General features: G+C 42.8%; 1 protein-coding gene across 1 annotated transcript in view; it reads right to left on the minus strand.

The window, feature by feature from the left end:
• Positions 1 to 14,061, minus strand: part of PCNX2 (pecanex 2) — a 293,389-nt gene that overhangs the window by 248,783 nt on the left and 30,545 nt on the right. The window contains exon 8 of the mRNA XM_060242977.1: positions 13,169 to 13,262. Within this exon, the coding sequence (XP_060098960.1) occupies positions 13,169 to 13,262 (94 nt within the window). The remainder of the gene's footprint in view (positions 1 to 13,168; positions 13,263 to 14,061) is intronic.

Genomic DNA, 14,061 nt, shown 5'->3' on the forward strand with positions numbered 1-14,061 from the left:
CTGTGCATTGAGTGAGGCCAGGGCTGTTGGAGAGGTGCTATTTCTAGGCTGGAGGGGGTGTGGTGAAAGAAAAACTTTCTCCAGTAGAACACGGCACTTGAGCCCGAAAGATTCTACAAACCCTAATGATGTTACCAGCCGTGAAAACCTGAAATCTTTGATTATACAAGATGTTTTATAGATGGTATCTGAGACCACAGAAACTGTGTAAGATCTATACTAATATGTCCAGCAAATGTTGGAAATGTACCAAACAGACTGGTTCCTTTTTCCATATGTGGTGGACATGTGAGACTATGAAAGGTTATTGGAAAATGACCCATGAAATGGTGCAGAGGATTACAAAGACACAGATTCATTTCAAACCAGAACTATTTTTATTGAACATATTTCCAGAGGACTATTCCAAAGAGATGAGACATTTGTTGGCGCATTTTAACACGGCAGCTAGGATCTTTCTGACACAAAGATGGAAGACTCAGGAGATTCCCATGAAAATAGATGTAGTGAGAAAGGTTTTGGAAACAGCAGAGCTGGACTTTTTATCTCAGCTATTAACTGGGAAATCTAAAGAAGAAGCAAGAAAATATTGGAATAAATTTTATGCCTGGCTAGATAATCAAGACTTTTAAGATTCTCTGATGTGAACTTATTTTTTTTCCCTGCACTTTATAGTATAAATTTGTTTTTTATTGAATTAAATTTAGTAAATTTTAACAAAAAGAACATATTATAAAATGTAACATGAAATTGGTGCAGTTGTGAAAAATAACAGAGGATAAGCTATGATAAGAAGTCAATGTAGAATTATAAATTTAGAAAGAATTTCTAGATAAAATAATAACGGAATGTATGGTGTTTTCTATCTCCCAATCCCCTATCTCTATCTTGTCTTTTTTTCTGAAAATAATAAAACTTTTTGAAAATGAAGATAGCAATTTCTCAGTTCAGTACTCTATCTGCTATACCACATTGCCTTCCATTGGCAAAGTCACTACTTAGGCTCATGTTATGTTATTGCAGTACCTTCCTCCCACTATCCTCGCCAAAAAATGAAAGGAAGAAAAAAGGACACCCTAAGGTTAAAGCAAGAGCTGAACTGTGACAACCTGTATCTGCAATGGTCCAGTTTGAGCTATGGATGAATAGGAGGGAAATACGGGTCGAAGTACTTTGCACACATGGGTTGGGAGGCCCTGGATGAGGTAAAGCAATAGGCATTTGGCTCATGATACTCTTACTTTTGCTCCCAATATAATGAAACCACTCTGATGCAACTACTCTGGGTGATGTTGTAAGCCGCCCTGAGTCCGCTTGCGGAGAGGACGGGATATAAATTGAAATAAATAAATAAATAAATAAATACATACATACATACATACATACATACATACATACATACATACATACATACTCTGACTCTGTACTGGGTCTGGAAACAAACTAGAAATCAATTAAGTCGGAAAATAATTGTTTTTAGTATCTTTTCCTTCATACCTAAAATAAACAATCCCTTAGGGTAAAGTAAGGAAGAGCATGTGCTCAAGGCACTAATGACAGACGAAAAGCTTTTTGACAAAAGTAATGTGAAGCTGAGAGATATAACTTCTAGTAGTTGATCAATCATTTATGCGCTTGTAAGAAAGAGAATTCTTTGAAGCTTCTGTTTTTTAAAAAGTAGCCTTACTAGTACTTAAAAGCCTCCTAAATCAGGAATTCACATACACAAAGAAATATCAGCTTATGATATTCCCTTTCTATTTCAAATAGTGGTAGGTCACAGAGATTTTACAGTTGCACTCGCAAGTAGGGAGTGCCATTAACATGAGAAAATGAGAAATTTAAAGCCCTGGAAAAACAGGGGAAATATCAGGATCTGGACAACTGATCATTTACCATCAACTCTTCCATCTTGTATAGAATGTGCTGTAATTTTAACAGCTATCATCCAGGCCATACTGATTTTAGCCATCTATTTAGAACATCCTTTACTTCACTTGATTCAGATGCAGAGAAAAACAGAGCTGGATATCATTAGGATAATAGACACGCACACCCTGACAGATCCTGATTATCTCACCATTTCAGGTAGATGTTGCACAGCATAGGTGACAAAATTGATCCCTGAGAAATCCAGTAGCACAAGGGGGGAGGGGCAGAACACTTGTTGCAGGGAATTCCATGCCCATCCAATTGCCTAGCCTGATTAAGCTCCACATCCCACCACTCACGTTTGAACTTGGCAGCAGCATTGCCTGGGAGTTGCTCCCAGTATCCTCCTCCATGGCAGCCAGGCCTGGAGGTGCTCTTGGCATCTTCCACTGTTGTAGCTAGACCTGCAATGGCTCCCAGTGTCTTCCACCACCGCAGCTGGTCCCAGAGCAGTTTCCAGTGTCCTCTACTGCAGCAGCCAGGCCCAGGGACTGGCCTCCACAGTGGCAGCTGGGCCCAGAGCCTCTCCCGGCTTTCTCCACTGTAGTGGCTGGGTCCAGAGCAGATCCTTGCAGGACTCAGCACCAGCACTACCTGTAAGTGCATTCTCTGCACATGTGCAGACAGCACTTTTTTATTTTATCTGGGAACAATTTAAGCCCCACCATATATTTTGGTTAAGATTGCAGATTTTTCTGCAAATCTAGGGAGTTCCCCTAGATTTCAGAAAAACCTCTTTAGCTTTAGTTTGGTCATGATCCATGGATTCCGGTATTCACAGATGGAAGCTAGACTTTGCTATTAGATGCACAGATAAATGCCGTAGAAGAGAATACCCATTTACATTACCTTCTTCTAGAATCTGTCCGCTAGGTAGCAGCAGAACCACTGTGATGATTCCATTCCATATTGATGGTATTGAAAACTACTGAGAATTCTGTAAAGAGATTCCAGCTACTACTGGAATCAATAGTCTCTCTCTCTCTCAGTCTCTCTCTCTCAGTCCCTCTCCCCCTCAGTCACTCTCCATAATATACTGCTAGGATCAAGAGCTAGTTTCTTTAGGAGCAACTTCTCAACTTCCTCCTTCAAAGAGCTAATTTAATTCAATGATGAACTTTGATCTTGAAGTCCTTAATACAAATCCAGCACAGTGATGAATACCACTGGAGGACCTTGGGCAAAGCACTCTTTCAGCCTACCTGCCTCACAGAGAAAACTCCATATAAACCAGGGGTGACCAAACTATGGTTCGGGAGCCACATGTGGCTCTTTCATAGAAACTGTATGGTTCTTGAAACCCCCCCTACCCTGTTGGCCAGCTTGGAAATGGCATTTATCTCTTCAAATCACTTTTCCAAGCCAAGCCAGCTGGTGACTTGGAGAATGCATTTAAAGTTAAAGATTTACTTTAACCCACCTCCCCCTCCCTCATAAGAACATAAGAGAAGCCATGCTGGATCAGGCCAACGGCCCATCAAGTCCAACACTCTGTGTCACACAGTGGCAAAAATGTTATATACACACATACACTGTGGCTAATAGCCACTGATGGACCTGTGCTCCATATTTTTATCTAAACCCCTCTTGAAGGTGGCTATACTTGTGGCCGCCACCACCTCCTGTGGCAGTGAATTCCACATGTTAATCACCCTTTGGGTGAAGAAGTACTTCCTTTTATCCGTTTTAACCTGTCTGCTCAGCAATTTCATCGAATGCCCACGAGTTCTTGTATTGTGAGAAAGGGAGAAAAGTACTTCTTTCTCTACTTTCTCCATCCCATGCATTATCTTGTAAACCTCTATCATGTCACCCCGCAGTCGACGTTTCTCCAAGCTAAAGAGTCCCAAGCGTTTCAACCTTTCTTCATAGGGAAAGTGCTCCAGCCCTTTAATCATTCTAGTTGCCCTTCTCTGCACCTTCTCTAATGCTATAATATCCTTTTTGAGGTGCGGCGACCAGAACTGCACACAGTACTCCAAATGAGACCGCACCATCGATTTATACAGGGGCATTATGATACTGGCTGATTTGTTTTCAATTCCCTTCCTAATAATTCCCAGCATGGCGTTGGCCTTTTTTATTGCAAACGCACACTGTCTTGACACTTTCAGTGAGTTATCTATCATGACCCCAAGATCTCTCTCTTGGTCAGTCTCTGCCAGTTCACACCCCATCAACTTGTATTTGTAGCTGGGATTCTTAGCCCCAATGTGCATTACTTTGCACTTGGCCACATTGAACCGCATCTGCCACGTTGACGCCCACTCACCCAGCCTCAACAGATCCCTTTGGAGTTCCTCACAATCCTCTCTGGTTCTCACCACCCTGAACAATTTAGTGTCATCCGCAAACTTGGCCACTTCACTGCTCACTCCCAACTCTAAATCATTTATGAACAAGTTAAAGAGCATGGGACCCAGTACCGAGCCCTGCGGCACCCCACTGCTTACCGTCCTCCACTGCGAAGACTGCCTATTTATACTCACTCTCTGCTTCCTATTACTCAGCCAGTTTTTGATCCACAAGAGGACCTGTCCTTTTACTCCATGACTCTCAAGCTTTCTAAGGAGCCTTTGATGAGGAACTTTATCAAAAGCTTTCTGGAAGTCAAGGTAAACAACATCTATCGGGTCTCCATTGTCCACATGTTTGTTCACCCCCTCAAAGAAATGCAACAGGTTAGTGAGGCAAGATCTTCCCTTGCAGAACCCATGCTGAGTCTTCCTCAACAACCCGTGTTCATCAATGTGCCTACTCATTCTGTCCTTGATAATGGTTTCTACCAACTTTCCCGGTATTGAAGTCAGACTGACTGGCCTGTAATTTCCCGGATCTCCTCTGGAACCTTTTTTAAAGATGGGGGTGACATTTGCTACCTTCTAGTCCTCAGGAACGGAGGCAGATTTCAATGAAAGATTACAGATTTTTGTTAGAAGATCCACAAGTTCAACTTTGAGTTCTTTCAGAACTCTCGGATGTATGCCATCCGGACCCGGTGACTTATTAGTTTTTAATCTGTCTATCAGTTGTAGGACCTCCTCATTTGTCACCTCAATCTGACTCAGGTCTTTCAACACCCCTTCCAAAATTAGTGGTTCTGGGGTGGGAAAAAAGTTCTCGTCTTCTACAGTGAAGACGGAGGCAAAAAATTCATTTAGCTTCTCAGCCATTTCCCTATCCTCCTTCAGTAATCCTTTTACCCCATAGTCATCCAAGGGCCCCACTGCCTCCCTGGCTGGTTTCCTACTTCTAATATATTTGAAGAAAGTTTTATTGTTGGTCTTTATGTTTTTGCAATATGCTCCTCATAGTCCCTTTTTGCCTGCCTGATCACAGTCTTGCATTTGATTTGCCACAGCCTGTGTTCCGTTTTACTAATCTCACTTGGACTGGTTTTCCACCGCTTAAAGGAGTCCTTCTTACCTTTTACAGCTTCCATTACTTTGTTTGTTAACCATGAAGGCCTTTTCTTATACCTGTTTGTGCCTTTCCTAACTTGTGGTATATATTTTATCTGAGCTTCTAGGATTGTGGTTTTAAATAGCCTCCAAGCTTCCCCAAGGGTTTTGACTGTATTTACCTTTCCTTTCAGTTTCCTCCTAACATGCCTCCTCATCTCAGTGTATTTACCCCTTTTAAAGTTAAACGTGGTTGTGGTGGTCCTTTTGGACAACTCCCTATTTATACAAACGGTGAAATCAATAACATTATGGTCACTGCTCCCAAGCGGCGCAATCACTTTTACATCTCTCACCAAGTCTTGGGCATTACTTAGGACCAAATCCAGGATCGCCCCACCCCTGGTAGGTTCTGAGACCATCTGCTCCATAGCACAGTCATTGAGAGCATCAAGAAACTCAATCTCTTTCTCTCGACCAGAACACATATTGACCCAATCAATCTGCGGGTAGTTAAAATCACCTATTACGACACAGTTTTTACGTTTAGCCGCTATCTTTAAGCCTTCCATCATATTATAATCGTCCTCTCTCTTTTGATTTGGTGGGCGATAACAAACTCCCATAGTTAAATTTCCTTTTGGGCCCTCTATTTCAACCCAAAGCATTTCTAAAAGTGAATCTAATTCTCAGATCTCAGTCTTACTGGACCGTATATCCTCTCTGACATACAGAGCCACCCCACCTCCAACCCTTCCCTCCCTATCCTTCCGATATAGCTTATATCCAGGAATCACCGTGTCCCACTGATTCTCCTCATTCCACCAAGTTTCTGAAATTCCCACAATGTCTATGTTTTCTCCCAACACTAAACATTCCAATTCACCAATTTTACTTGGAACACTTCTAGCATTTGCATACAAACATCTATAATTTCCCAGGCGAGCTAGGCCGCCACCTTCCTCCTGCCGCCTCGAGACTCTGGCAGACAGTCCATATTGTTTGTCACCTTCACAGTGGACAACTCCGGTCCGTTTCCCGGTAGAAAAATAGCAACTAACCCTTCATCTCTTTGAGACGAGTCCTCCCGAACCAGAGACATTTCATCTCCTGTCGGCTTTCCCCCAAGATTTAGTTTAAAAACTGCTCTGCCACCTTTTTGATTTTAAGCGCCAGCAGCCTGGTTCCATCCGGGGACAAGTGGAGACCGTCTCTTTTGTACAGCTCCCGCTTGTTCCAGAAAGCATCCCAGTGCCTAACAAACTTAAACCCTTCCTCCTTACACCATCGTCTCATCCACACATTGAGACTTTTAATTTGTGCCTGTCTCTCCTGCCCTGCACGTGGAACAGGTAGCACTTCCGAGAAGGCTACCTTGGAGGTCCTGGCCTTAAGTCTCCCGCCTAGCAGCCTAAATTTTTCCTCCAGGACCTCACGACTGCATTTCCCCACATCGTTGGTGCCAACATGCACCACGACCACAGGCTCCTCCCCAGCACTGTCTATCAGTCTATCTACTACACACGTAATGTCCATACGGTCAGTACGCGGTTTCGCCACCCGGCTGTCTACTTGCCTAATGATCGAATCACCAACTACCAATACCCCCCCTCTCCCCCTGCTCAGGGATGGTTCCTTGGCGCGAAAGGATTCCCGCTCACCAACCGAAGAAGAGGTCCCTTCTGAGGGCGCATTCCCCTTATCCTCAGCATGGTGCCCTGTTCCCTCTCGACCCTCACGCTCTCTGGCAGCAACGGGGCTGCTACGTTCAGAGCGGGGCTCATCTAATACGCCCCCGAGAGTCTTCCCCAAGTGCCTAACTGACCGTCTCTGCTTCTCCAGAGCAGTCACCTCGGCCTCAAGGGTACGAACTCGTTCCCTGAGGACCAGGAGCTCCTTGCATCGAGCACACACCCAAGACTTCTGTCCTTTGGGCAGATAGTCATACATGTGACACTCAGTGCAAAACACTGGAAAGCCCCCAACCCCCTGCTGGCATTCTATATTCTGTATATTAAAATATACAGTCCTCTTTAAATGCTGTTTAAGTGGCTCCCCTTCTGGGGGGTCAACTTACCTTACCTTAACTTACCTTATTGGGAACTTACCTTATTTGGAGAACAAGGAAGCCAGGGATCTGGGTTCCTGCTCCTTAGGGAGCCCCTAGGCGAAGAGCCACAGGCCAAGAGCCCTTTAGCTCTCGCCCTTTGGCAAGGCGCAGCTTAAAATGCAAAGAGGTGGAGCAGAGGCACTCCTCAGCAATCACTCTCAATCAGCAGCAATCACTCTCAATCTCTTTCACCCTTAAGCCAGTCAACCAAACAAAGAGCAGTCAACCAAACAAAGAGCAGTTCCCCAGCTATCACACCTTAGAATTTTAGGCAGCCCCACAAACCTTAGAATGAAGTCCTTCAAAACTCAGAAATTCTCAGCAATTTCTCCAGCTGTCTCAGCTATCAGAGCTGCTCTGCTCCTCTCAGACCTCTGTGAGATGTGCTCAGCCTTTGGCAAGGCGCAGCTTCCCTTTGGCAAGGCGCAGCTTCCCTTTGGCAAGGCGCAGCCATCCTTCCTTCAACATTCATGTCTTCATTCATGTCCTTCAACATTCATGTCTTGTGCCTCTCAACTGATAGACAAATTAAAAACTAATAAGTCACCAGGTCCAAATGGCATACATCCAAGAGTTCTGAAAGTTGAACTTGTGGATCTTCTGACAAAAAATTGTAATCTTTCATTGAAATCTGCCTCCATTCCTGAGGACTGGAAGGTAGCAAATGTTACCCCCATCTTTAAAAAGGGTTCCAGAGGAGATCCGGGAAATTACAGGCCAGTCAGTCTGACTTCAATACCAGGAAAGTTGGTAGAAACCATTATCAAGGACAGAATGAGTAGGCACATTGATGAACACGAGTTATTGAGGAAGACTCAGCATGGGTTCTGTAAGGGAAGATCTTGCCTCACTAACCTGTTACATTTCTTTGAGGGGGTGAACAAACATGTGGACAAAGGAGACCCAATAGATGTTGTTTACCTTGACTTCCAGAAAGCTTTTGATAAAGTTCCTCATCAAAGGCTCCTTAGTAAGCTCGAGAGTTATGGAGTAAAAAAACAGGTCCTCTTGTGGATCAAAAACCGGCTAATTAATAGGAAACAGAGAGAGTATAAATGGGCAGTCTTCACAGTAGAGGACGGTAAGCAGTGGGGTGCCGCAGGGCTCAGTACTGGGTCCCATGCTCTTTAACTTGTTCATAAATGATTTGGAGTTGGGAGTAAGCAGTGAAGAGGCTAAGTTTGCAGATGACACTAAATTGTTCAGGGTGGTGAGAACCAGAGAGGATTGTGAGGCACTCCAAAGGGATCTGTTGAAGCTGGGTGAGTGGGCGTCAACGTGGCAGATGAGGTTCAATGTGGCCAAGTGCAAAGTAATGCACATTGGGGCCAAGAATCCCAGCTACAAATACAAGTTGATGGGGTGTGAACTGGCAGAGGCTGACCAAGAGAGAGATCTTGGGGTCGTGGTAGATAACTCACTGAAAATGTCAAGACAGTGTGTGATTGCAATTAAAAAGGTCAACGCCATGCTGGGAATAATTAGGAAGGGAACTGAAAACAAATCAGCCAGTATCATAATGCCCATGTATAAATCAATGGTGCGGTTTCATTTGGAATACTGCGTACTATTCTGGTCACCGCACCTCAAAAAGGATATTATAGCATTGGAAAAAGTGCAGAAAAGGGCAACTAGAATGATTAAAGGTTTGGAACACTTTCCCTATGAAGAAAGGTCGAAACGCTTGGGGCTCTTTAGCTTGGAGAAATGTTAACTGCGGGATGACATGATAGAGGTTTACAAGATTATGCATGGGATGGAGAAAGTAGAGAAAGAAGTACTTTTCTCCCTTTCTCACAATACAAGAACTCGTGAGCATTCGGTGAAATTGCTGAGCAGTCAGGCTAAAATGGATAAAAGGAAGTACTTCACCCAAAGAGTGATTAACATGTGGAATTCACTGCCACGGGAGGTGGTGGTGTTATAACAGCCTGCCTCGCAGTCTCATTAGATCACTTTTATATGCGGCTTATGGCTACCCCAGCCCCTCTTCAGCCTCAGTTCTTCCTCTTAAATTTTACCTCACGGCTATGGAACTCAAGGGGTGGGTGTAATATGGATTTCTCCCTACTAGTCTCTTCGGTGTTTTTGTTTCGCTTTCAGATGGATATAAACTCAGTTTGTAGGGGACCACAGCAGCTTTGATAGTTTTCCCAATATACTGGCACCAGAGAACTTTAAAGTAAACCAAAGAAATTTATTAATGTACACACACAGTCTTCAACTGGGGAATGGGAAATATATACATGGGCTATATTGTATCTCAAGCAGTTAACAGTTTCTTCGTAGTTCAGGCTTTATAATATCAATTTCGCTTAGGTCTTTCAGGTTTCACAGATCATACAGTTTTCACTCTCCAACACTAATCTGGGTTGGCCTCTTGGGTATAATGCGCCAAGTCCCTTAAGTTGACTGGTGTCTCTTCTCCCAGCCCTTCAGACTTCTAGACCCACATCTTTCCCTCAACCACCTCTTTAGCTCTTAAGAGAAGTGTCTCTGTGTCTGTGTCCTCTCAGGTCTTTTACTGTGACTCTCCTTTAGACACACACAGTTCCTTGGCTGTCTTTATAGAGTAAACAGTGAGCTCTGCTTCTCTCGAAGACTCTCCTCAGCTCCTGTCTCAGCTCCTTCTCAGACCAACTGCTCTCTTCAGCAGTCTCCCACAGACTCTGTCTGTCACTAACTGCCCTCAGCTGTTAGCTGTCAATCACCTCTGAGAGTTCCAAGCACTCTGGCCCCCACCCTCAGATCACCTGACGTAGGCGTCCTTAGTTTTCTTGTTAACCCATTTATTACCATCACAGGTATCTACAAGCATAGCCAGCTTCAAGAAGGGGTTAGATAAAAATATGGAGCAGAGGTCCATCAGTGGCTATTAGCCACAGTGTGTGTGTATATATATGTGTGTGTGTGTGTGTATAATTTTTTTGGCCACTGTGTGACACAGAATGTTGGACTGGATGGGCCATTGGTTTGATCCAACATGGCTTCTCTTATGTTCTTATGACATTTATTTCATGTGTCTCTTATGTTAAGCAAGTTTGGCTACCCCCAATAAATACCTACTCAAGTTCCTAGGAAGACAATAAAGATATAAATATAATAGCATGTTTTTTCTCTGTTTCAGATCCCCAATTTTGCAATTTGTTGCAAAGCTGAAAACAAAATTCAGCAGCATCTTTGAGAAATACCAACAAGTGGAGTATAAAGTCAGGGTGTTGGTTGATTTTTCACTTCAAGTGCAAAAGCATCCAAGACCAAACCTGACCAGAAGTAGCTAAGGAATATTACCTAACTGAAGGAGTGGCAAGTCTCCTGTCAAGATGACCCACTGCAGGTCCCTTACCCAAAGCAACTGAAACAGGTGCTGGCACTGAATACTAGACTAATAAGTATTGTTAGTGGCAAATGAAGTGACACATAGCTAAAACAATGAGGAGTTGGTAGGATTAAATGTAACAACATATCCAAGTGCATAATGAATTATTAATATGAAATCTTGAGGCAATAATTCTCTCATTTGTATTATTTTCAGTATTTGTAGAAGCCAAGTATCAGAGCTGGGAGTGGTTCAGAGGAATGAGGTAAAAGGAAGAGACCAGAAGATGAGCAAAGACATGAGAGAGAGAATGAATAGAGGGGAAAGGTGCAGCTGACTAGGATAAAGATGACATAAATCCATGCAATTATTTGCTAGAACCAATCACTAGAGATATGCATACTGAAATTCCAGTTTTGTATAATGAAAAACAGAATTAATGGACTTTCTGGCAGCATGAAAGAAAAACACAAAAAAAGTAGGTGGAATAGGATATAGTTCCAGGAGCCTACAGCAGGTGGTTTAGAGCAAATAGAACCACATTTGTAGGGAACCAAATATTGCCTCTCTCCTAAACACCATGCAAGTTTTAAGGAGGTTCAATAAAAGGGTCTGACTTTATGGACCCATGAACAAGGTGTCCTCAGCCATCTTGGTCTTTTTTCTTATAGAGGAAAATGCCATAGTTAAAACCTTCAATTTAATATGTTAAAGCAACTTCTATTTCCCGAACAAGAGCATTCCGAAATCCCATCAGGAAACAACAAACCATCACAAACAGAAACAGAAACCCCCCCCCCCAGCAGGTGACTGGGGGGGGGGTAGAGTAGAAAGCATGACATCACCTCCAGGGAAATGCAGAAGTGATGTCATGCCTCTCTGGGAACTGGCAAAACTCAATGATATCAGACACCTTCCTCAGGGGTTTATAAAATCAGACCCTTTTTCCAATCTCCTTCAGACTTGGGGGAATCTTTGGGATAGAGGGAATTCTGCAATGTTGATGCTATTTTTTCTACAAACACTCCAACCCCTTCAAAGTATCTCCTATTCCCAGCAAAGGGACCAATGGAGACTTGGAAAGCTAAAAGTAGCTTGTTTCAGGGCAGGGGTCTGTAAAATAGGATCCTTTGTCCAATCCCCTTCAAACTTGGAAAATCTTTAGAGGAGAGGGAGGACCTGATGTCCTGCAATTTTCATATTAGTTCTAAAAACACCCACTCCAAACACCAGAAATACCCCTATAAGAAACAATGGACACATAAATCTGATTACCCCAGCCCCAAATAAAACACCCTTGAAAACAAACCGAAACCAGCACAGAGATACGCCAAATTTTTAGATTGATGGACCTGTCCCCCCCAAAAAATCCTAACCCCGCCACCCCCCCATGCATACTTCTACCAACCAAACCTTCAGGCATGTAGAAAACTTGTACACAAACAAAAAACTTATAACTAAATCCTCTCCCCAGTATGTCAGTTTTCTACCACATAAAATTTTAAGGTGACAATGAGCACTGCAACTGACAAACAAACAAAAAGCCCTACTTGCTCCTGAAAGACTTGTAGAAAGGTTGTGCACAGTTTCCCTCCCTTCTCATGCAAGCCAGAGGCTTTACATATTTCCCAACACAAAGAAAGCATGTGCAAGGGGAAAATGGCACATATTTGTACACACAACTTATTTTCTTTTAAATTACAAAGCAGTCGTTTAAGAGTCATTTCTTCAAAAAGCAAAGAGCTTAGACTCTGAGCTGCACAATACCTTTCTAGATTCTGGGTAGAAAGCCCAGAATCAGGAACATACCTGGATTTCCAGGGTGCATGACAACCCTCAACATTATAAATGCATATTATAATTAACCAGAAGTGGTAAAAACATTACAATGTGGGTGTAATCCCTCTTCCAAGCATATAAAACAATGCTATTTATACTGCAATAGTAACCCCTCTGGGTTAGGGGTCCTTTAGAACTCCTCAGGATTGCTCCAGTGAGGTACATGACTATGGTTATAATCTCTAGCTGCTAGACATTCAGAATTATACCAAAGTCCTCACCAGCTAGCATTAGCATATTCCTGATATTTGTATCAGCAGCCATAATTTGTTACCACTATAATATTCAGAACATTTTTTATACTGGTTATATGCTCACACACAGACCTCCAAACTCTTCTCAGGACAATATTTTATTTTCTCAAAGGCAAATTTCCAATATGTACTGATTGACAGCTACTGGAAGGTAATGGGATCATGAAACAAAGTTGAACACAAATCATATATGTGACATTTATAAAGTACATCAGAATATACTTATTTTCCATTCTATTGTGTTATTCTTTTGCAACCTCTAGGCTTCTACAACCAGAGGCAGTGGATAGATTTAAAAGAAACGCTTACTTACCGAGCATTAGAAATACAGTCATAGTTGGGTGCCTGACCTTGACCATTTCCTTCTTTTTGGCTACCAGCCTTTAAGTAACAGGATCTAATTTCTCCTTTAAAAACAAACAAACTACAATTAATTCAAAGGTGTAATATACTCAGTTTTAGAATCATAAAATAAAAGAGCTGAAAAGCAGCACACACACCATCTAACTAAACTCACCACCAGAAGCAGGACTGCAACCTAAAGTCATCCTGGTGAAAGCCCGGTGCCCTCTAATCCCCACTTGATAAGATGAACTTTGTCTCTCCACCACTGTCTGCAGTACAGTTTTTGCTAGATGCTATGTGCTGTAACAGCCAAGCACCACTTGAACATGAGTCATCTCCTTTTCCACTTTTTAAAAAATGTTAAATAACACTGGCGGGGATCAAGTAACGCGGGGAAGGGTGGGTGGAAAGTAATATATGGGGTAGATAAATTTTTTAAAGTTGTAAGATATAGATTTCTTACCAATAAAACTGTTTTAACAAGAGTTCACACCAAACCAGTTCATCACATACCCTTAGCCACACTCATGAAAACTAGGGTTGTGTGTTCGGTATAAATAGAATCAAATAAATACCAAAAAAATACCTTATCAGTGTTTTCCAGGTATTTATTAAGTCAAATACAGATAAGAGATCTTTATTCAACTACCAATATGGTTTAGCTCAGAAAAAGTCTTTTTAAAAACTTTTATTCAGGTGAGCCAGCCCCAGCTGAAGCAACATGGAGCACTGCCATGCCGGGGTGGCTGGCTCTTGAGTCAGCCCAGGATTGGCCTAGGCAGCAGGAGCTGACAGCTCCATGCCACCCCAGCTGATCCTTCCTTGCCTCAACGCTTGGCCAAGGCTCTGCTGGGTAGCCCA

Source organism: Heteronotia binoei, chromosome 1 (assembly GCF_032191835.1).
Source record: "Heteronotia binoei isolate CCM8104 ecotype False Entrance Well chromosome 1, APGP_CSIRO_Hbin_v1, whole genome shotgun sequence".
Classification (NCBI taxonomy): domain Eukaryota; kingdom Metazoa; phylum Chordata; class Lepidosauria; order Squamata; family Gekkonidae; genus Heteronotia; species Heteronotia binoei.